Below are 23,390 nucleotides of genomic sequence, written 5' to 3' on the forward strand. Positions count from 1 at the left end.
AATTTATGTTATTAAACCATGCGTTTCTTGTGCATCTCCTACAGTGTTACATATTCGTAGCACTGGTTCTAGAAATACTCATATTAATCTTTTGCTTAGAATACAAGAAAACGTTACCTTTGATTTCATAAACCTTGAGACATCTATGAAATAAAAATAAAAATACGTTGAAATAAAAATGCACACTAGCTTTAGACTTCAAAAATTAGTAGAAGGCTGAATAAGAATTTCCATATTAGCTTAAATCTTCTACAATAGAGGTGGCTGAGTGTGCACATACCAACGCATTTTCCACCCATATTCATATCACCAAACACTGTCGTGCCTGGTCAAACCATTAAGAAATCGGCACGAAATCCCGAATGATTTCTGAGTGTATTCCAGCTGTATAAAGTTGGAATCGAATTTTTCTTTGACCTGGAATTCATTCAGAAATCAATCAGGATTCCGAATCAATTTCTGAATGTATGGTTGGGGATGCGTTATTGGTTATGGTGGTAGTTTATGAGGCTGAATATCAGTACTAGCTAATTTCTTCAACTGAACCAATGATTTTATGCTAGCAAAATATTCATGCACATGAGTTGAAACAAGAAACTGTATGTAGAAAGACCAGTAGTTTAGATTATAGATTCATGTTGTAGTTTTCTCAAATATAGATCTCTCTTATACTCATGCTTATGCTTGTGTTGTAGTTTTATCAAATATGGCATATGGCCTCCGTTAAGCCAAACCGAACTGAGCGCCATAATTTTTCTCTAGCATTTTGCATGTTTAAATGCATTTTTAGATAACTTACCATTAACGTTAAGTTGAGGAACACTTATTTGCTTTCTTTTGCTATTTGTGTTCCCTAAAATAAATAGATGTGAGTCTTGCTAATGCTATTTTGGATGCGAAAGTGTTTTTAGACCATGTATTTCAAAATGGCGCTTGGTCTCTTTGGCCTAACACAGGCCATATCGTGTTTGATGATCCTCGTTTATTTCAAGATTAACGTGGGTTCGGATGCAACACATGAACTCTCAAGAGAACACACTATCGAAACTTGTTAAACGATATTCGTTCGCTTCATTTTTCGTCGTTATGTTAGATTGTGCTTAACCTTCCGGCAGTCGCGCTAGTGCACTGAGTGCACGCTGCTTTGAAAATCTAGCGAAATCGTCTTAGGGCACCAGCGGGTGCTCGTTCGAGCCATTTGCGCGACTTCCGGAGGGTTAACCTAATACACGCTGGTTTGCATGTTTTCTCTCGTAGGTCTCGTATGTAACCTAACCAATCTCCTACACCTCTCTCTTATTTATAACCACACACTTTTGCAAACTTATCCCTATTTCCTGTGTTCCTATCCTTGCATGTAACTCCGCCAGTATATATTTCTCTGTAGTGTACTATTTGGAATGCATGATTTAGCAATCAAGTGAGTAAATAGCATAGTATTGAGAAATGTAACTGCCGGTCGCAAGCCCGAATAAAGGAGGAGTGATGCATTTCTGTTGTCTTTCACCAATGAGAGATTTTCTTTGATTACTTTTTCTTTTGTTCATTACTCGTTCGTTTCGACATTTACTACTAAACTCTTCGTATAATATTCTAGTGAAAACTGTCGGTTTTCGATATGAACTGAAAAATTAGTGCAAAGTCGTAATAATCGAAAGAGAAAATAAACAAAGAGAGGCTCTCAATGTTACTTACGATTTAATCTAAAGTTTTTCCAGAATAATTCGAACCGATTAGTTCTCTTCTGTAGTTATCAGATAAGGCGTGAACTTCTTTTCTACGGATTCTCTCATTCGACATGGTTCTAGTTTTGATCCTTCAGCTGCTGGAATATCCGTCCTTGTTGAGCATTCTCTCGATATCTGGTAACCTTTTATTCCCCGATCGATAACAGCAGCAATATTTGATTCAATGTTACTCGACATTGGGCAAGTATACCAGTATAGTATTTATTTTGATGCGCTACTCATTTTTCTGAGTAATGTTTGTTTTAAACCATGATTAGTGTCAAACGAGTGTGTAGTCATTGACGAGTAACATTACGCCTTATTATTGTTAATGGGGTTCCAGTTCAGCCGGAATTTAAATTTCAGGTTGTTTTGACGCAAAAAAAAACGGTCGCCTAGCAATAAATAAAACAAACTGTTTCGTTGCATCGGCCAGATAGGTAGTGTTTTTCTACGAACCGGTGATTTTTGCAACTTTAAGAAGGTTACGGGTAAGTCTCTTCTTAAAACCGGATCTCAGAGTGAAATTCTCTTTCCCTTTCTGGTTTGGTGTAGATTTATTCAAGATGAGTGAGCAAGAGATGGATATGCTGGACATAGAAGATGATCTAATGGAGTTGTGCGAGGAGCAGAACGAAGAGCAGCGGATGAAACTGAGCATTAAACAACAACAACAGCAACATCAGCAGCAACAACAACAGCCACAACATCAGCAACAACAGCAGCAAAAACAACAGCCACGAGAAGAGCAACAACATCAGCAAAAACAACAGCCACGACAACAGCAACAACAGCAGCAACAACGGCAGCAACGAAAACAGCAGCAGCAACAACAGAATAACAATTGTCGGAAGCAACGAAATCAGCGTGACCAACGTGACCAACGGAACCAAGATCGGGCACGTGGAATTAGCCTGGTAAATATGTGCATATTTAACTCTAAGGCAAAATACTTATGTCATCTAAATTCACAGGAAACTCGTATGGAAACGTTCGAGCGACTCGCTCGTCGTACAACTGCTCTCGGAAAGAGCGTACGACGAGCAATTGAGGCAGAGCGGTTGCCCGGCCACCGTATGTATGACATTATATTTAATTTGATTTTCATTAATATTCCCTATTTCTTGCAGTCATTTTGGGATACATAAACCGATATAAAAATGTTTGTAAAAATATGGATTATGAGCTTAATAAAGAATGAAATTAATAAATAAAAATTAACCTGTCGTATTCCATTTGATTCAATTCGGCGAGATTCGAAAATATTTGTGTGCATTTATATGTGTGTATGTGGGGGCATATTCTAGAACTAAAGCCACATCGGTTCTTCGGTGATGACTGAATCAATTTTCACTAACCTAGTCTCAAATGGAAGGTATAGTATGCGGCAGGGTGTATCACCCCTCCAATTACACCCCTATCTCCTTCCTACAACAAACCACCTCCCTCCCACACCATGGCATGTGTGGGAGGGAGGTGGTTTGTTGTAGGAAGTGTGTCCCCCTCCCCATCTCACTAAAAGCCCACCCACCACCCAGCATTCCAAAACATGTTATCAGGTAGACAAAATTGAACTCATGTCTGCTGATTGAATATTATATTTGTATTTTTGAAGTGTGTCAGCCTTGACATGTTGCTCATCAGGTTCGTGGCAGTCGTGCATATGTATATACGTGCCAAGTATGATATGAATGTGTTATTTCCACATTTATATTGAACATAACCAGCTTTATTAAATGATTGTTTAGATATATGAGAAAGGCACAATTACACCACTAGGTGGATTAAAATAGGTTTTTGACATATGAAAATGAAATGGATGATTTTCGCATTTACGTAGTAAAAACCACAAAAAAAAATTTAAAGTCGAAATACCAGTACTTCTATATAGTAGCGCATATATTCCAATACAGTGAAATAAAAACATATGAATTTCATCAATAAGAACGACGCCATATTTGACGAAAAAATTGCTCTATATATTACGTCTAATCAGGAGTTCGGTCTCAACCGGTACAGAATTATTGACCATTAGAAAAACTGCAAAAAGTGTATGATTTGTAGAATACAGCAGAAATGATTTTTAAAAATAGGGGGTTTCACGGACAAAATATCCCAAAACTCTAACTGCATTCTTAAAGAAACAGATGTACTCTCATTCAAAAATTAAGATTACTCCCTTTAAAAATATATGAAGTGTAATTTTCTAAAGGCTAGTTCGAAAGTTATAGAGTTTAATGTATTTTCCTCTAATATTTTCCCAAAGAGCCAATGGCAAAAACTTCAATTGAAGTGAACGGGAGTCAAACTATTTATTTGGCAAAACAAGCTTCAAAAACCGATTTAATCCACCTGCAAGTGAGATGAGACATATCTTACACATTTAACTATTGGATTAGTTTGCAGGACTCACGAGAAGTAGGCACCCAACTAGAGGTGGGATGAAAACAGTTTCTAGTCTTGCACGAATAAAATCTCGAATAAACTGAATAAATTATAGAAATCAACAAAACAACCGAAATAAAAAAGTAAAGCAAAAAATGAAATAATTGGTTTTTAAATTCATAAAATGAGTAGAAAAATTAATGTTAATCAAAATTATAATATACACGAATCAAATTAGATTAGGTTATTAAATAAAAATTAAGATTATATTAAGAAATAGTTATAAGATTAATAGAATAAATTGACTCATACTCACAAATTGAATGAAATAAAACGAATGACTGAACATGAAATGCATAAAATTAAAGATATGAATAAAATGAATCGAATGAATCACACGAATGAAATGAATCAATTGAATCAAATGATTCAAATAAATCAAATGATTCAAATGATTCAAATGAATCAAATGAATCAAATGAATCAAACGAATCAAATGAATCAAATGAATCAAATGAATCAAATGAATCAAATGAATCAAATGTATCAAATGAATCAAATGAATCAAATGAATCAAATGAATCAAATGAATCAAATGAATCAAATGACCAAATGAATCAAATGAATCAAATGAATCAAATGAATCAAATGAATCAAATGAATCAAATGAATCAAATGAATCAAATGAATCAAATGAATCAAATGAATCAAGTGAATCAAATGAATCAAATGAATCAAATGAATCAAATGAATCAAATGAATCAAATGAATCAAATGAATCAAATGAATCAAATAAATCAAATGAATCAAATGAATCAAATGAATCAAATGAATCAAATGAATCAAATGAATCAAATGAATCAAATGAATCAAATGAATCAAATGAATCAAATGAATCAAATGAATCAATTGAATCAAATGAATCAAATGAATCAAATGAATCAAATGAATCAAATGAATCAAATGAATCAAAAGAATCAAAAGAATCAAATGAATCAAATGAATCAAATGAACCAAATGAATCAAATGAATAAAATGAATCAAAAGAATCAAAAGAATCAAATGAATCAAATGAATCAAATGAATCAAATGAATCAAATGAATCATATAAATGAGCTGAAGCAATAAAATGAATAAAAAGAAGAAAATGAGCAGAATTAAATGCATTTATTAAAATGAAAAATTGAACAATGGTAAAAGGTTATAAATTTATATAAAGAAATAAATTAAATCAAATAAATTATTTGGATGAAATGATAAAAACTGAAAAAGTAGTCAGATTATTTAAATGAAGAAATTGAACAAAATGAATAAACTGGAAAAATGAATAAAATGCATACAATGAAAACAATGAATAAAATAAGTTAAATGCAGAAAAAGAATAAACTGATCAGAGTGAATCCAATGAATGAAACGAATAAAATAAGTAAAATGAACGCAGATGAACAAAACGAATAAAAAGATGCGGAATGAAATAATTAATTAAAATGAAATTGTCATATATTTGAAGCTAAAAACATTTTTTGAATAAAGAAAATGAATAAAACGGATTGTACGAATTTGAGAACCATCGCATCAGAAAGTTTTGAAATGTTTTTGAAAATCCCATCTTCTGAGAAAAGGCTAATAAATATGCAATGGACTTCCTAGGGCTTCCATCTTTTTTTGGTTTTATTCTTTTTGTTTTCATGCTTCTTTACTTGATGGCGTCGTTTTAAAAGTAGCTGGTGTTTCTACTTTATTGTTGGAACTTAATTAGTTATCAGGAACCTAGAACGTTCAATTTGCTTTGGAATTCGAAGTTTAGTTTTTGGTCACATATCCCGAAAAAAAGATTTATGTACAGAATAGAATTTACTGGTCCAGTATTTTAACGCGCAATTGAATATAGTAAAGTGAGACAAGGTCACATGTGCTTTCAAGTCCCTTAAATAGAGAACGACAGGGAGAATGCGATTCGTGAATGAGACAGGTAGATATTTCAAAGTTTTTATTTGCATTGAAGTAAATAGTGTGAAATGTCTAGGCTATGTCGATAGCATAAAAGCCGTGCATTCAATTGATTGCAATGCGGTCTATTTCCATTCATCCTTCATCCATATTCATATTGTTTCGTTCGGAATTCTCGTGCAGGAAATATGGATAATTAAGTCCTATACAGACCGATACTGTGAAAAAGAAATGGTTCAAACTACTCAGTATATCCAGGTACTTTAGGAGACTTCTTTTCCTGGATCTAATTTGTGGATATTTTTGGTCTTTGATCCGTTATTTTTCATGAAAGTTCGTACCAATACAACGAATGTGCAGCTGATACAACTCATGGTTCATTCTCCTGCGCAACGTTCCGTCTTCCATCTGCACGCCACCATAGATGGTACGCAACACTTTTCGTTCGAAAACTCCAAGGGCGCGTTGGTCCTCCACGAGCATAGTCCAGGTCTCGTGGCCGTAGATAATCAACTTCGTGCGGCGGCGAATTTTGTTCGACCGGAGCGTCCTCCGGAGCCCAAGGTAGGCACGATTTCCCGCCAAGATCCTTCTCTGAATTTCTCTGCTGTTATCATTGTCGTCGGTTACTAGTGAGCCCAAATACATGAATTCGTCGACCATCTCGATTTCGTCACCGTCAATCCGAACTCGGGTGGGAGGTTCACATTGTCGTCTCTAGAATCTCTTCCTCTCATGTATTTTGTCTTCGAAACGTTGATGGCAAGTCCAATCCTGCTGGCTTCAGCTTTCAGTCTTTGAGCATATATTTCATTCAAAATTCAATAGAGATACGAATAGTTTAAATATCGCACGTGGAATGTCTCTTTTGAAAATTTTCATCATCGAACTTTCATATTACCTAGTTAAGCCAAATATTTTTCTGATATAGCCATGAATTTCCTTAATTATGGTGAATACACAGGCTTTGAATACAATTGAATTAAAATTGAGTTGATGTAGCAGCAGACAAAAAATAGTTTTGTTTTCTCAAACCTTCGCAATTACAATTAACAAATATTTCAGATTGGCAGAAGATTTTATCACACAACTTAGAAATGAATACAGAAATAGCTAGATAGATGCGATAGAAGAGAGAAAGAGAGAGAGAGAGAGAGAGAGAGAGAGAGAGAGAGAGAGAGAGAGAGAGAGAGAGAGTGAGAGAGAGATGGGGGGGGGGGGCGTGTGAGGAATGGCAAATGATGGTTAATGCAGTGACCTTATATTTATAGGTATATTATTATGATATATTGATTTCTTACATTCTTATCATAAATAATGTAAGTAGTGATTTTTGCGCCATAACCAGTGTAACCTAAATCTTGCAAAAGCGCTAAATTTTCGCTAGATTTTTGGGCTCCAAACATACAGTTGCTTTCGGTGACGCCAAGAGTATAATTATATGAGAAATCTTTTATCTCACTACTAGGTGAACTACTTGTTGATCTGTGTATTGATATACAATCCAACATTTACCTCATGATTGAACGCAATGCCTTATCCAAGGGATAAATACTAGAACTCACTGTTTCTTTATCAGCACATTATTTTGTCTTTGAAGTGAACTTATATATTGATTTTTGAGAAATAGTTAATTTATTATAAAGGTAATTCACAAAATGTTCTCAACATCGAATTCCTTGAATCACGTAGATGTGTTTTCATACCCCGATATTCAAAATCGGTTTAATTTTTCCCCTAAAACACCAGTAAAGCAATACTCTATATGAAACAATCTCATTTTTAGTTATGGAAATTGGTAGGCGAGGACTAAAAATACAAAATGTTCAATATCTCCGCCGCTCGTTCACGGATTTAGACAATCTATATCTTGTTAGAAAGGCATTTTTACAAGCTTTCTATTTATGTGCAGTGGGACAATACTGTATTGTTTGAAAATTATTTGCAAAAAACCTGCTGTGTTTTGACAAAATCGCCCATATCTCAGAAAGTAAACAACATATCGAAAATCAAAAATAATAGTGTCAAATGGCAACGTTAGGCCTTTCATTTGAAACTAATTTCATTAAGATCGGTTCAGCCATTGCTGAGATAATTACATGACATTTTGTACATACATACATACACACAAACACACACACACATACAGACATTGTCTCAATTTGTCGAGCTGAGTCGATTGGTATATGAGACTCGGCCCTCCGGGCCTCGGAAAAGGTTTTCAAAGTTTGAGCGAATCCTATACATTTCTTTTGTAAGAAATGTAAAAAGCTACAAAATAGTCTTAGTATTAGGACTTAATTTGGTAAAAAATTATAGTACTAAATTTGAATGGAAGTACGCGAAAAAAGTTATGTAGCACACTTTTTGAGAAAGAGTCCAATAAAATTGACTGCAGAAAAATTCACATTGAATTTACACAGCAATCAAAGAAGATAGAAATACGATGTTGATGAACGAATGATAGAATAATCATCCTAATTTGGACCCCTCCTTATTTTGGACGCTTTCATACATTTGTATCCTTTACTGCAAATTACTCCAAATTCATTTGGTTTGATGAAGATAAATATATTCTTTAGGTTGTGTTTAAGTCCCAGTATAATTAGTTCATCTCTAATTCGTTTAGTCAAAATTCACAGTTGAAAAATTGATATCGAAAACGATTCATAATTCCACGATTTCCAACAGAAATCGAGAGAAGCGATGCACTTTTAAATTGTATTTAAGAGTACAAATTTATTGTTTTTAAATGATCTAATAATTTTGTCTCTATTTGGTTCTTGCATTTTATGTATTTGAAATGGTTAGTTTGTGAAGTTTTACTTAGAAGTATAAAAAAACTAGTCCAAACTATGTCATAAAAATAATGGCGTCAAAATATTTCGGACACAGCTAGATTTTCTTTCGTAATAGCAGTCTGTTTATCAATTTAGAATAATCAAAATTATCACTTTATCAATTTTTTTTGCGGTGCGGTTGCGGTAAAAGCTCTTTCCCGCACCGCATCTGCGGAAAAAAGTATCTCACCGCACCGCAGATTTTGCGGTGCGGGTGCGGTAAATACCGCGCGGTTGCGGTAATTAATATAATAATATTTAATTTCAATTGAAATGCTTGCTTTCTATAATTGGAAAAAAGTTAAATAAAGAAATTAATTATATTTTTTTCGCCCCTAAAATGTATGAAAAATCAGTTAACAGATATAGAGCGGTGACCGTTCCTTCGAAACCGACCAATTGAGCAAAAGATAGGGTTACCAACCGTTCTTATTTTAAAGGACATGTCCTTATTTTCGAGGTTTTTGGAAAGCGTCCTTATTTTACTTCAAATGTCCTTATTTTAGTCTCAAACCTTGGCATATACGGGGTGGTTCAACATGATGGTTTTTAACAGGGCATGTCATGTTATTGTAGTTTAGTATTGTTTGCCACCACAGTATGCTCACCATTATCAAATTATTCAACTATATTTCGAAAATCAGCGATCTTGAGAGAAATGTGTTTCGTGCACTCCGATCTTAATATGGTCGACATAATTGGCCAACTGACTCCACTATTCGCCATAAAATCAAAGAGTAAAAGTTGCAGTTCTCGTTATTGGATGATTAGCGAACAAATCGACCACATCCAGCATGCATTGAAGAAAACATAGCGGCGGTAACATTCCCATTGGAAACCAACATTACTCGACTAATCTGTCAGATACTACTTGAAAAACTCGAATCCGTCATCAAAAATTGGACCAGTCGAATGAATTACCTCAAGCGCCAACATGGTCAACATTTAAAAGAAATTGTTTTCAAACAATAAATGGCAAAAAATGTTCTTTCGATTTGACAAACATTTCGCGATTTGCTCCATTTTTTAAATTTTTGCGAGATCACAAAAACGTCATGATGTAAAAGTAACCCTGTATTAAATTATTCAGATCAACTTTATTCCATGAGAATCAATTTCAATTGTCAATTTCAAATACTTCCAGTGATTATTTTTGTTAATGCATACTCTCAGCGACTCATTCCAACCAAAAGTTTTTTTACTCAGAAGTAACCAAAATTTGTTGGAGAACTCGATATGAGGTTTGGCCAAAGTGGTTATCTTCGTATTGGCACTACACCATTCCAATTTGTCTCGATCAAGATTCAACGTCACAGTTCAACTGCTGGAAAATAAACCAGAATCCCGACTTTTTCAGAATTCTGGCTCAAGTGACAACTGATTTAGGCTCCAATTCCGAATAGATTTGGAAGGGATGTCCTTAATTTTCTCTCAGTTCATTTGGTAACCCTAGTAATAGAAACAACAATATTTTGTAATATACAAATGACTAAACTGACGTATAAATCTTTATCACAGCTACACGGGAATATACCAAGAAAATTAGTAATTAGGTTATTACGAATCATTTATGACTACCTAGTATATGGAAAAGAATACATATTATAGAGATTTTTACTTATTAGTTGGTACCTTCTGTTTGGGAACAGCTCTAGTACTAATTTTCTAGGTTCATTCAGTTTACTGTGTATATTTTTCGCTCTCTGAACTTAAGGCTCAAGTTACCTCAAGGCTTGGTAGTATGCGTAAGAAAAATTGTGTTCAGCTTTGCCACCAGATTATCCATTTAAACCTTTTCAAAACTCTAAAAGAAGAATATCAGTCGATTTATTAGGCCATCACGATTCAATTCATGCAAAATACCTGCTGGAAAAACCATCGGCTTAGCTGGATGGTGCTTTTGAAAAAGTGGCTGTGATTTTTTATCACACTACCACACCGAGCTGGGGTACGCAACACAACTGCGCAATGAAAAAACCACAGCCACTTTTTCAAAAGCACCATTTAGCTAAGCCGATGGTTTTTCCAGCAGGTATTTTGCATGAATTGAATCGTGATGACCTAATAAATCGACTGATATTCTTCTTTTAGAGTTTTGAAAAGGTTTAAATGGATAATCTGGTGGCAAAGCTGAACACAATTTTTCTTACGCATACTACCAAGCGTTCAATTCTAACACATGCTTAAAAAAGGTAACTTGAACCTTAATAAATGCTTATAAAGAGAGCGATGATGAAAATAAAAGGAATGGAGGAAATTCGAAATTCAGCACCACACAGAGAGAAGCTGCATGTAAATAAATAAAAACGATAACTACGCCCTCGCCATAGGCGGGCTCTTAATGATATACGAATGATATAGCCAATAAGGTGAAAAGAATTCAACACACAGACGCAAAAAAGGAAAGATATTTTTGTGCATCGCAGGCAAAGAAATGACTCTGGCTACGGGTGTGGTAATACAATCATAATACCGTGCATTGAGGAGGATTAAGTATGATTTATATTAAAGACGCTGAATCCCTCTGGATAAAGACTCGACACGTCAATCGTTTGTTTACCATTTATCTGTCAGTGTCATTCCAATCGAGCACGAGATCTGTCAATGGCCGTCGTTCCAGAAGGATTCGTTGCGATTTTCTTCGGATTGAGGACTTTTGACAGGTCTCGTGCTCGATTGGAATGACATTTACAGATAAATAATATGAATAAGATGGCGAGTCTTTATCCAGAAGGATTCAGCGTCTTTAATTTATATGATACATCAATGGCAAGTCACCGTTCCCGTCAGTGTAAATTGAATATTGAATGAATTTCTTGTGTGCACATTCACACGTCTCGTACGTCAAAACATTCCATGCTGGTGAGGCAACTTATTTTGACGTCAGTTGATGTGCTGTACCGTGGACGGAAGTCTGATATATCATGTCAAGGATGTTTGAGAAGTGAATTTTGATTGGGTGGATAGAGGATGTCAATATAATACGCTTATATTACATTCAAATGAATGTATGCGTACGAACGAATCAATTGAATCAGATTTTCAACCCGCCTTTTATCAGCACTTCCTTTAAAACTATCAAAATGTTGCTTACCTACGGATTCGTCAGAATCCCAAGAAACTAGAGGTGCCAAGATGAATTGGATTTGCAAAACTTCATAACAGCGTTTTTCATTTTTCCCGTTTGGGCATTATACCGTCGCTTACTCTAGGCTGTAGAAAAGCACAGGTTTATGCTAAATTAATACCACCGAAAAGATTAGTGTAGAGGCAAATCATAAATTATGTCAAGCTTATGTTGAGGGAGGAGCAATGAAAATCTTCGACATTTTGTGAAATATGGAGGAAAGAGAGTAAGCTAAAATGTGGCAAACAGGTTTTTACAGAAGAAAAAAATTTGGACGTCTAATTCGTAACGTATTTACCAAGAGAGTTAACTAATGAACTGGTGAAGAGAAAGGGAGCACGTGTAATTGTAATTTGTAATTTTTTTATAAGCAGAACAAAAACTTGTCAGTTACAGAAACTTTGTATCAAGTCAAGGAAACATTATGTAATGCAATTTTTCGTTACTCAATTTATGAAAGGTCTAGTTTCAAATTTTAGAACTCAAAGATAAAGAAGCTTCATTTGTAGAGCAATCCCCTAAAAAACTTCGATTATCGAACTCTTTCCTTTTGATATTATATTACAGTCGTGATTCGCTGGTTGGGCCACAGCCTTGTCCAACTAACGAATTTGATTCGCTAGTTGAACCGATAGATAATTATCAAAAACTCTCCAAAGGAGATGTTGGCGGTGTAATTGAATCTGTTCATATCTCTAAATATTGTCAGATTAATTGTCAAAGTAAATTTGACACGAGATTTTAACGTTCAGATGCTTTTTAGTTGGACAATGGTCCAACTGGCGGAGGTCCAACTCAAAAGCGGCCCAGTTAAAAAGTGTCCAAACAGCGAATCACGATTGTATATATTATGAGATATGAGAAACGCTAGAAATTGTAGGGGAGCCCTTGGAGTTGGAACATTTTTTGTTTTTATTAGATAAATCGACAAAAACTGTCATTTGATGCTTGCTTATTTTTAAATTTCTTACTTATGTTTATGCTTTATCAAATTGCGTCAGAATAACTGGTACAAATCAATAACAAAACATCAATATATTGATTTTTGTAATACTGTTCTCTTTGTTTCAACTCTCCTCCTACCGAGGTAAGTTGAAACAGCAATCAATGCGAGTTGAAACAAGTAACCAATTATTTGAAATATTATCTAAACGTTTTCTAAAACATCAAATGTTACAATTGTGTCATTTTTATTCGTTCACTCTATGATTATCCCTTAAAATGACATGCATTCATATCATTATTTTTCACAGTGTATATCTCCGTATAAACTAATACTTGTTTTGAAAATTAATGTTAGATTTTGGTTATAAATGCAGGAATTTCTGCGCAGATCCCAACAGTAATAACAGTATGATACTTTAATGACTAATTAACTATAACTGTAAAATAAAGAAATTTGATACCCATTTTTCATATATTTATTTATGTATTATTTTCCAACCACTTCCCCTAGGACATTATTTATTAAAATGGTTGATATGACCAGTGATTGGGTTCGTCGCGGTTGCGGTAATTACCGCAACCGGGTGGTATTTACCGCACCCGCATCGCAAAAACTGCGATGCGGTGAGACACTTTTTCCCGTGGATGCGGTGTGGGAAATGAGCTTTTACCGCGCGGTATTACCGCAACCGCACTTCAAAAAATAATTGATAAAGTCTGCCGTCTGTATTAAAAAGTGAATTAAAACCATGACGTCAGAACGTTCGAGTTTTACAACTTCATTATTCCATTTTTTTTTTTCAATTAACTGATTAAAAATAAATTGAAAGTTTTCCTATTAATTGCTGCGGAAGAACGTTTTTGTAAGTATAATGATTTCATAGGACTTCAGCGCTATGCTAATATTTAGAGGAATGACAATGTTTAACCTTGTTTCGAAAGTATTGGTCTCAAAATGTAGGGCATTTTATTAATAAAAATCGCAAAAGTTGATTTTTTTTTATAAATGTTACATTCTGAGGAGTCCTTCAAAGTCAATTTTCATGTAAATAAGAATAACACTTTATTATATATGGTTTTACATTTCTTATAAAAGAAATGTATAGAATTCGCTCAAACTTTCAAGATTTTTTCCGAGGCCCGGAGGGCCGAGTCTTATATACCAATCGACTCAGCTCGACGATTTGGGACAATGTCTGTGTGTGTGTATGTCTGTGTGTGTGTGTATGTAACGGACAAATTCTCATTCGTGTTTCTCAGCAATGGCTGAACCGATCTTATCCAAACCAATTTTAAATGAAAGAACTAAAAAACAGTATGAACGCTATTAATTTGTTTTTGATTCTGATGGTTAGTTTCCAAGATATGAATGTTTGAATGCGTAAAAATGGCGTTTTTTGCAGTTTTTATAAATTATCTGCCGAAATTGACAATGTAGATTAACAATTTATATATTTTAAGACAGATTTAACGAATACCTTTCGAACAAGCTATAGATTGTAGAAATCGGACTATTATCAAAAGAGATATTTAACATTAAATTCGGACGAAAGATTTTTATCATTTCCCATTGCCAGAAATATGACCAAAAACATATAATCTATTCATACTATGTTGCGTTTCGGCTTCGCCTCTTCAGAAACCGACACTAACGTATTGTCGGAATAGATTAGCGCCGGCTTGACGCAAATCCCTTAAAACTAAAACACACTATGTGTTTCAATCAAACGACTGATCAAACGTGATGTCCCGTTCGAGCAGAAGTTCTGTTTATGCCGATGAGACACAAGTGAAGCCGAAACTTGTCTTGGCTTAGCAGGCCTATGCGAAAGCACTATGCTATATTTCACCCTAAGGAGGAAAATTTGGTAAAAACCAATATTTCTCACTAGGGTGAAAATTTGTTGGTAAAAACCAGTCTTTGTACAGGAGGGCACAAATCCTTATTTCATACTATGTTGCGTTTCGGCTTCGCCTCTTCAGAAACCGACACTAACGTATTGTCGGAATAGATTAGCGCCGGCTTGACGCAAATCCCTTAAAACTAAAACACACTATGTGTTTCAATCAAACGACTGATCAAACGTGATGTCCCGTTCGAGCAGAAGTTCTGTTTATGCCGATGAGACACAAGTGAAGCCGAAACTTGTCTTGGCTTAGCAGGCCTATGCGAAAGCACTATGCTATATTTTTACCAACAAATTTTCACCCTAGTGAGAAATTTTGGTTTTTACCAAATTTTCCTCCTTAGGGTGAAATATAGCATAGTGCTTTCGCATAGGCCTGCTAAGCCAAGACAAGTTTCGGCTTCACTTGTGTCTCATCGGCATAAACAGAACTTCTGCTCGAACGGGACATCACGTTTGATCAGTCGTTTGATTGAAACACATAGTGTGTTTTAGTTTTAAGGGATTTGCGTCAAGCCGGCGCTAATCTATTCCGACAATACGTTAGTGTCGGTTTCTGAAGAGGCGAAGCCGAAACGCAACATAGTATGAAATAAGGATTTGTGCCCTCCTGTACAAAGACTGGTTTTTACCAACAAATTTTCACCTTAGTGAGAAATTTTGGTTTTTACCAAATTTTCCTCCTTAGGGTGAAATATAGCATAGTGCTTTCGCATAGGCCTGCTAAGCCAAGACAAGTTTCGGCTTCACTTGTGTCTCATCGGCATAAACAGAACTTCTGCTCGAACGGGACATCACGTTTGATCAGTCGTTTGATTGAAACACATAGTGTGTTTTAGTTTTAAGGAATTTGCGTCAAGCCGGCGCTAATCTATTCCGACAATACGTTAGTGTCGGTTTCTGAAGAGGTGAAGCCGAAACGCAACATAGTATGAAATAAGGATTTGTGCCCTCCTGTACAAAGACTGGTTTTTACCAACAAATTTTCACCTTAGTGAGAAATTTTGGTTTTTACCAAATTTTCCTCCTTAGGGTGAAATATAGCATAGTGCTTTCGCATAGGCCTGCTAAGCCAAGACAAGTTTCGGTTTCACTTGTGTCTCATCGGCATAAACAGAACTTCTGCTCGAACGGGACATCACGTTTGATCAGTCGTTTGATTGAAACACATAGTGTGTTTTAGTTTTAAGGGATTTGCGTCAAGCCGGCGCTAATCTATTCCGACAATACGTTAGTGTCGGTTTCTGAAGAGGCGAAGCCGAAACGCAACATAGTATGAAATAAGGATTTGTGCCCTCCTGTACAAAGACTGGTTTTTACCAACAAATTTTCACCCTAGTGAGAAATTTTGGTTTTTACCAAATTTTCCTCCTTAGGGTGAAATATAGCATAGTGATATAATCTATTATTAACGCCAAAACGGCTTATTTTAGGTCAATAGTATCTTCAGAGAATTTAATGGAGGTAATATGGCCTTTCTTTTGGAATTGTGCTTTTGCTGATTAATCCCCCTATGAGTGAGATATTTGCACAAATTTTCTTGGAAGTGATTATATCGAAATGATGTCTTCAGCAAATTTGTAGCTCTTACTTTTGCGAATAACTTTACTGAAGACTTTAAATATCTATTTTGAATACTTTAAAAGTTATGGCTTGTTGTTTGTTGATTACTCTTTCTCGCCCATTTATTGTTCAATATAGTAATAATCCATTGAAATAAGCCAAACATTATTTCGATAAAACGAATTTTGTATTTTATTTTACTATCTACAACCGCTAGAAATAATCACCGAACACTTCCAAGTTGTCTGGAAGGAACTTGATAACTTATCAGTACAAAAATGTTCATTTGTGCGAGCCTTCTGACTGCAATTTTTCTAACTTATAACCATCGGATCCATCTGAAACATATCGGAAAATGAAAAGCGAAAAAAATAACTCCAAGCAACGGCGTAGCCAAGAGGAGGTTTTGGGGTTTAACACCATACAACACCCCCCCCCCCCCACAACACCCAAAAAATATTGGATTGAAGCTGAAAATTTATTGATGCAGACTGATTTAATTCAATATTACAATCACAATTATCTGATCCGTAGATTGATAACCTGTTGTTGTTAACATCATTAGGACTTTTGATAAATTGTCGGAATGGGGTCCTGATATGTAACTGATCTATTGGTCTTGATTTCACAGTTGTCTAATTGCATCAATATCAAATTCCTGCCTGAAAACATTCCATTAGAAAATTCCAGAGTTTTGTAATCAATCATAATCCTCAGATTTCTTTTCAAATTGAACACGCTTTTGTAGAGATGTACTATAATAAGGGTCTTTATTTAATAGCAAGCGAAGTTAAAATTGATTTAATGTCTATGAAACATAGAACTGCTCACCAAAAAATGCATAACTTTCAACATTTGCTAAAAATGTTTTTGCCTTTCTCATTCACTCTAAAATTCGTCAATCTAATCCCGACCCGGAGAGCCGAGTGTCATATGCCAATCGACTGAGTTCGTCGAGATCGGAAAATGTCTGTGTGTGTATGTGTGTACATATGTGGAAAAAAATGTGACCTCTGTTTCTCAGAGATGGCTGGACCGATTTGCACAAAGTTAGTCTCAAATGAAAGGTACAACCTTCCCATCGGCTGCTATTGAATTTTTTATTGATTGGACTTCCGGTTCCGGAGTTACGAGTTGAAGAGTGCAATCACACAGCAAATTCCCATATAAACTGAAATGAAAAATTTTCAAAATCAAATTTGTATTTTCGATGCCAAATGACTTTAAAATGCATGATACATTGAGATGTTTGACAAAAATTGACTTCTTTGGACTTTGGTACATTTTTGCATTTCTCATATAGAAAGGTTATGCAATCACTCTAAAAATCGTTAATCATACCGGCCCAGAGAGAGTATGCAGTGAGGGGTTGCTACTTTAAAATTAAAACTAATTTAAAATTTCTTAACAAGTTGAAAATTTTCGACAGGACCTGGACCTCCCGGATCTTTCTCCATGAGCCGCCGCTGGTTTCAAGCGATGTTTCAGTATCACATAGTATCTCAAGATCGTGGCTGTCGATCCATTGTATGTATGTGCAAATCGTACTGAACATGTAATATTCATTTCCACCATTGTATTGAACATAACCAGCCATGGAATCGTAGTCTGGACAAATAAGACAAGCACAATTGCACCACTAGATGGATTAAAACAGGTTTTTATTTTGGGAATGTGTCGAGTTGAGACGAAAACGTAATATGATTAATAACGAGGATAACACTTTCCGAATGTAGAGAGAAATTTATGAAAATTACGATTTACATTCGACTCTAGCAGGTTCTGATCGATTTTGATGAGCATTTGATTTTTGTTGTATGACCAATTGTATGTATAGGTCAAATGTTTAAAAACAGTAATTTAAGGTCAAGATAACATCATTTTGAAACCGCCAATTTCGGAGGTTTAGTATCTTCGATGAGTTTTACAAACGTTAAACAGCGCATCATTTGATAAAATAATTTTGACGGTATATCGTCCAAGAAGTATGTATGGTGAATTTTCTCAGGTTAATATTCATGACTACAATAAAGTCTCAACAAATTCGCTAAAGATACGAACCTTGTTACTATTTTCTGGAAAATAATTCTGCATAAAACTTCAAAAATTATGGTTTCGGAATTATGCCGTTTGGACAGTAAGATCGATTTTCACCAAACCCCCACCAAACCGAATTTCTGGCTACGCCGCTGACTTCAAGTAAGTAGAAACAAAGTCGTTCTACACTCGTTCACAGAAACTTCTTCGAACGCTGAATATCTATTATAATACATTGACACCCCAATTTTATCAGCCAAATATGAATTGCCAAATATGTTTTTTTATTGCATCGAACTACAACAATTTTTAGGTAGCTTTCAAGGGGTTATTTTATAGACTTCTTCCAAAATTTGGCGAACCTATTCCAATTCGTATACCGTTTCGTTGCAGATAGAGAAAATACTGAAATTTTCAGCTTTTTTCCTACACAATATTACGAAAGCTTATTAAACAATTTTTCCTAATAAGTTTGTGAAAATTATAAACTATTTGAAATTTTTTAATAGTTTAATTTTTTATTTAACCGTGATTTTTTAATAAATAGTGACCGTCGCTGCACAACATAGTCTATTTTTCATGGCTTGCGGTGAGCACGATCTCTCGAATTGCTGAAATGAAAATTATGGAATAGAAAATAATTTTTAGTGTTCTTTACAGATTTAACTCGCCGCGCAGATAGCTCTGAATTAGACCCGCTGGTGCCCTAAGACGATTTCGCTAGATTTTCGGAGCACTGTGCACCCAGTGCATTAACGCAAGTGACGGAAGGCTATCGAAAAGTTTCGTGAAAATGAAAATTCCAGTAATGATGATGATTTCCCCAAACGGTTCGTTTTCGAGAGGTTTTTATTTGTTCTTTGGCATTAGGATTAGCGATAATAATTCAAATCAAGGATACTACTGGGAAGTCACCTTTAGAAAAAGTCGATGTCGAAGTAAAATTTGGAACTATGCACGCATGCACTTCAGAGATAGCGTGACATCAGGAGCTGCGATTTCATTTCAACGCTTTTTTGTGAAAAGGGCGATACTCACAAATGTAAACATAAGGCTTTTTTCATACATGCGAATGATAAATAAATAACCCCTTTAGGAAAATTCAGTTTTCCCACCACAATTTAGATATTTTATTAACAGAGCATTAACGATAATTCTTGTCCATGGGCCATTTTTTCGCTTTCCCATTGATTTGGTTTGAGATTTCTAGCACTGATGTTGTCCTATGCTGATTTGAGCGATTCTCTGAGTCCTGCCACTATCCCATGTAGTATGTGTTATCAAAAACATCGCGAAACATCAAGTTCTAAATGTTCTCAAACGATATAATATCCGAAGAGAGTGATAAGAGTTATAAGAAATGTCTCATCACACTGTTAGGTGGATTAAAAGCGTTTTTTTATTCATTTCGTTTATTTAATAGGCACAAATGCGTTAGCTTGGCCGTGCCAAATTCTTCTGTTTTTACATTTTGGATATTTTAAAACTAGGAGGTTACAATGTTGAAATATTTTTTTTTTATGAAAGAAATTTTTACACTATCTTAAAACTAGAAATAAGATTCTATATACAAGAGAGGGGGCAAAATATTTTTTTATGAAAAATTTTAAAACAAGGAATTCAATAGTAATAGTTTTTTAGGAAATATTTACAGTTATCTTAAAACTAACAATATAGTTTGGTACACAAAAGGGGGAACAAATATTTATGAAAAATTTCACCGATGTTTTAAAACTAGGGATACAATTCTATTTACAAGATGGGGGACAATAGTTTTAACAAAGAGGTGAAATTACAACTATCTTAAAACTAGGAATACGGAATACAAATTTGATTTTTTATCGGAGACTTATGCTTGGTCAAGATATTCAGAGGGGTGATTATTTCCAAAATCGATGTAGAAGCAGTTGTATCAAGGACAGGGGAGAGAAGGCGTAGATGGTGACCGGGAGAGAAGAGCAAAACATGCAACTTTCGGGCAAACGGGAGATCAGCGAAGCAAATTAGCGCCTCAGTCTAGTAGGTCGGATTGGCGGATGGTATTCTTCGGACCCGCGGGGAATTCAAAAGCCATCGGACCTCGAGTCGCTCTCGGTTCAGTTTCCGTAGTGGTAAGGGCGACGGCGGTTACATAGTGGCAGTCTGGAGCTGATCGGTTCCACAAGGCAGGAGGAAACTTCTAAAAACGAGAAATAAAAGAGAGGGGCTAAATTGGGATATTTATCGTTTTTATGAAAGTATAAATAAGGACATATAGGGGAAATCACGATTTGCCAGCATATCTCGGACTGGGACATTGGGTGGTCTACCTCGGGCCCGAAGGGAATCCTTTAACTGAGACCTGGCGTCCAAATACCCGGCGCATACCCAGACAACGTGCTCGATGTCGTGATAGCCCTCGTCACAAGCGCACAGACTACTCTCCGCAAGCCCAATACGCCGCAAATGCACATCTAAGGTGTAGTGGTTGGACATAAGTCGGGACATTACACGAATAAAATCCCGACCCACATCCATCCCCCTGAACCAAGGCTTCGTTGATACCTTTGGGATAATGGAATGTAGCCATCGTACAAGTTCATCAGTGCTCCACGAGGTTTGCCAACTGTTGAGTGTCGTCTGACGACAAATACTGAAAAATTCGTTGAAGCAGATTGGTCTTTCGTATATGTCACCATTTAATGCGCCCACCTTTGCTAATGAGTCGGCCTTTTCATTGCCCGGGATAGAGCAATGAGAGGGGACCCAAACAAAGGTAATCTGATAAGATTTTTCAGATAACGTACACAAGGACTCCTGTATCTTCCCCAGGAAATATGGGAATAGCTTTTTGGGCTTCAGCGAACGAAGAGCCTCGATAGAGCTGAGGCTTGTGACGCTTTATATTTCTTCTGGAAAGGAATCACCCCAAACGTGATGCACGCAACTTACCTAGTACAATGTCGGTTCGCAAATGGGGAGAATATGAACATAGTTTCGTATCGTGTGTCTGTATTCTCAATTCGTTCCGGGTTGCCAACACTTGACAGATTTCTTCTCAAAGCTTTCCTACTTCGGATGTTGGCGCCATCTATATCTCACATCTTCCCTCTTCTCACAGGGAAACAAAATTCTTTTTAAAACAAATGGTTATAAAAAATATATATATTGAAAGGATGTCAGCAAAACTACTGTGTGTAAACTAGACTTTTTCCCATGATCCCATACACAAATTTACAATTCGCCAAATTGATATACATGAATGCATGTAAAATCTGAAAGCTGACTATCTTCTTCGTATGATATCTGTGGTAGTAAGGAAGTAGTTTTCCCACCGACCGCTAGGCGGCGCTTTATTAATTGACAGCTGGAAGAGACGATTTATTTGTCATTTCATTTTTTTTTCAAAGCAGATGCACGAGGTAGGAGCACTTCGGGTCACCGTGATTAACCTAGAAGTCTAGGTTAAATTTGCAATAATTTGCCGAAATATCGTGCAAACAGACTAAAGTCATCCCCCGTGGGCAGGCTCTCGTCGATGCACAATCCCGCGATTGATTCGCCGCCCATCAAGAAACGGGGAGGGCCCTCAAATGGCGCCTTACACTGTGGCAACGAGATTTCAGGTAAGTAGCATTGGTATAAACATTAATCTGCCTTTCTTCTATTTTAGGTGAAACAAAAAACAAATTTTAGGTTAAGGATATAAACAAAAATCGGTTTTATTTATCGCTATCGACCATTTATACAAAATCCCGCAGGTGTGAGGGAGTCTTTTTCTCTCGTTTAGGTCGCTTGTGGCCGTGACCGGCACTTTCGTCAGATGATAACTTCGGATTTTCCGCCCACTTGTAGACCTTTTTTGTCTGAGTTACATGACGTTTCAACGTTGCTCCTCCATCGTCAACCAACAACAAGCTCCCGTTTTTCTCCTCGAGTACCGTGTACCGCTTTAGGTTGAACCTAGAATCACCTTTTGCCCGGATCTGACGTTCGACAATGACCACATCGCCGGGTTTAACCCGACATTCTCGAGCGGAACGACGACTGTCCTCCAGAGATTTACCTCGAAGTTTAGCTTTGCGATCTCGTTCATTCAGCAGGTTCTCGTCGTGATGGGTTCTAGCTCTATTTAGGAGTGGGAGACCCCTTTTAATTTTCCTTCCGAACATCACCTCTTCCGGTGGTACCTGAGTAACAGCATGGGTGGCCGCATTATGAGCCCTCACTGCTGCCTGCAACTCCTCGTTGTAGTTGTTTCCCGAAGTCACAGCAGCTGCCATAGCTTTGTTTACCATTTTCATATAGGTTTCGGCCAGACCGTTCTGCTGTGGAAACAATGGTGTAGAAAACTGATTTACGATGTCACGTTCAGAGCAGTATAATCTGTAATCCTCGCCATTAAAAGGTGGTCCATTATCACTCTTTATGGTTTTTGGAAACCCCTCTTTATCGAAGATCTCTTCCAGAACAGCCTTCGTGTGCTCGAAACTGGTTGATTTGACCGGTCGAGCTATCACGTACCTTGATCTATAATCTACGAGTAATAAAATATAGATGCCCCCAAATCGTGAGTATGGGCCATTGAAGTCTACCGCAATGGTTTCCCAGACCGCATCAGGTGCAAAGGTTCGCAGCATTGGTGTAGGCTTCTCTGGTTTCCCATTAGCTGCACATATACGACAAGCTTTGACCCAGTTCTCAGCATCTCCAGGCATACCAGGCCACCACACACGTTCTCTAAGGATACTTTTGAATTTAGCGGAAAGGGGATGCCCACTGTGTGCTACTGCTAGTGTCTTGTTGCGCAATGAGCTCGGGATAACGATACAACCGTTTTTCACCACCAAACCACCCGAGACATAAAGATCTGATGCCACCTGCTGAAATCTCCTCAACTGTTTCGGCCATTCTCCCGAATTCAAAGCCG

The 23,390-nt window shown here is 36.3% G+C and overlaps 1 protein-coding gene across 1 annotated transcript; it reads right to left on the reverse strand.

The window, feature by feature from the left end:
* Window positions 1-22,203: 22,203 nt before the first annotated feature.
* Window positions 22,204-23,178, reverse strand: LOC131675901 (uncharacterized protein K02A2.6-like). The gene has a single exon (XM_058955034.1). The coding sequence runs from the start codon at window positions 23,176-23,178 to the stop codon at window positions 22,204-22,206; it is 975 nt and encodes a 324-aa protein (XP_058811017.1).
* Between the last annotated feature and the right edge of the window lie 212 nt (window positions 23,179-23,390).

This window comes from Topomyia yanbarensis, chromosome 1 (assembly GCF_030247195.1).
Source record: "Topomyia yanbarensis strain Yona2022 chromosome 1, ASM3024719v1, whole genome shotgun sequence".
NCBI lineage: Eukaryota > Metazoa > Arthropoda > Insecta > Diptera > Culicidae > Topomyia > Topomyia yanbarensis.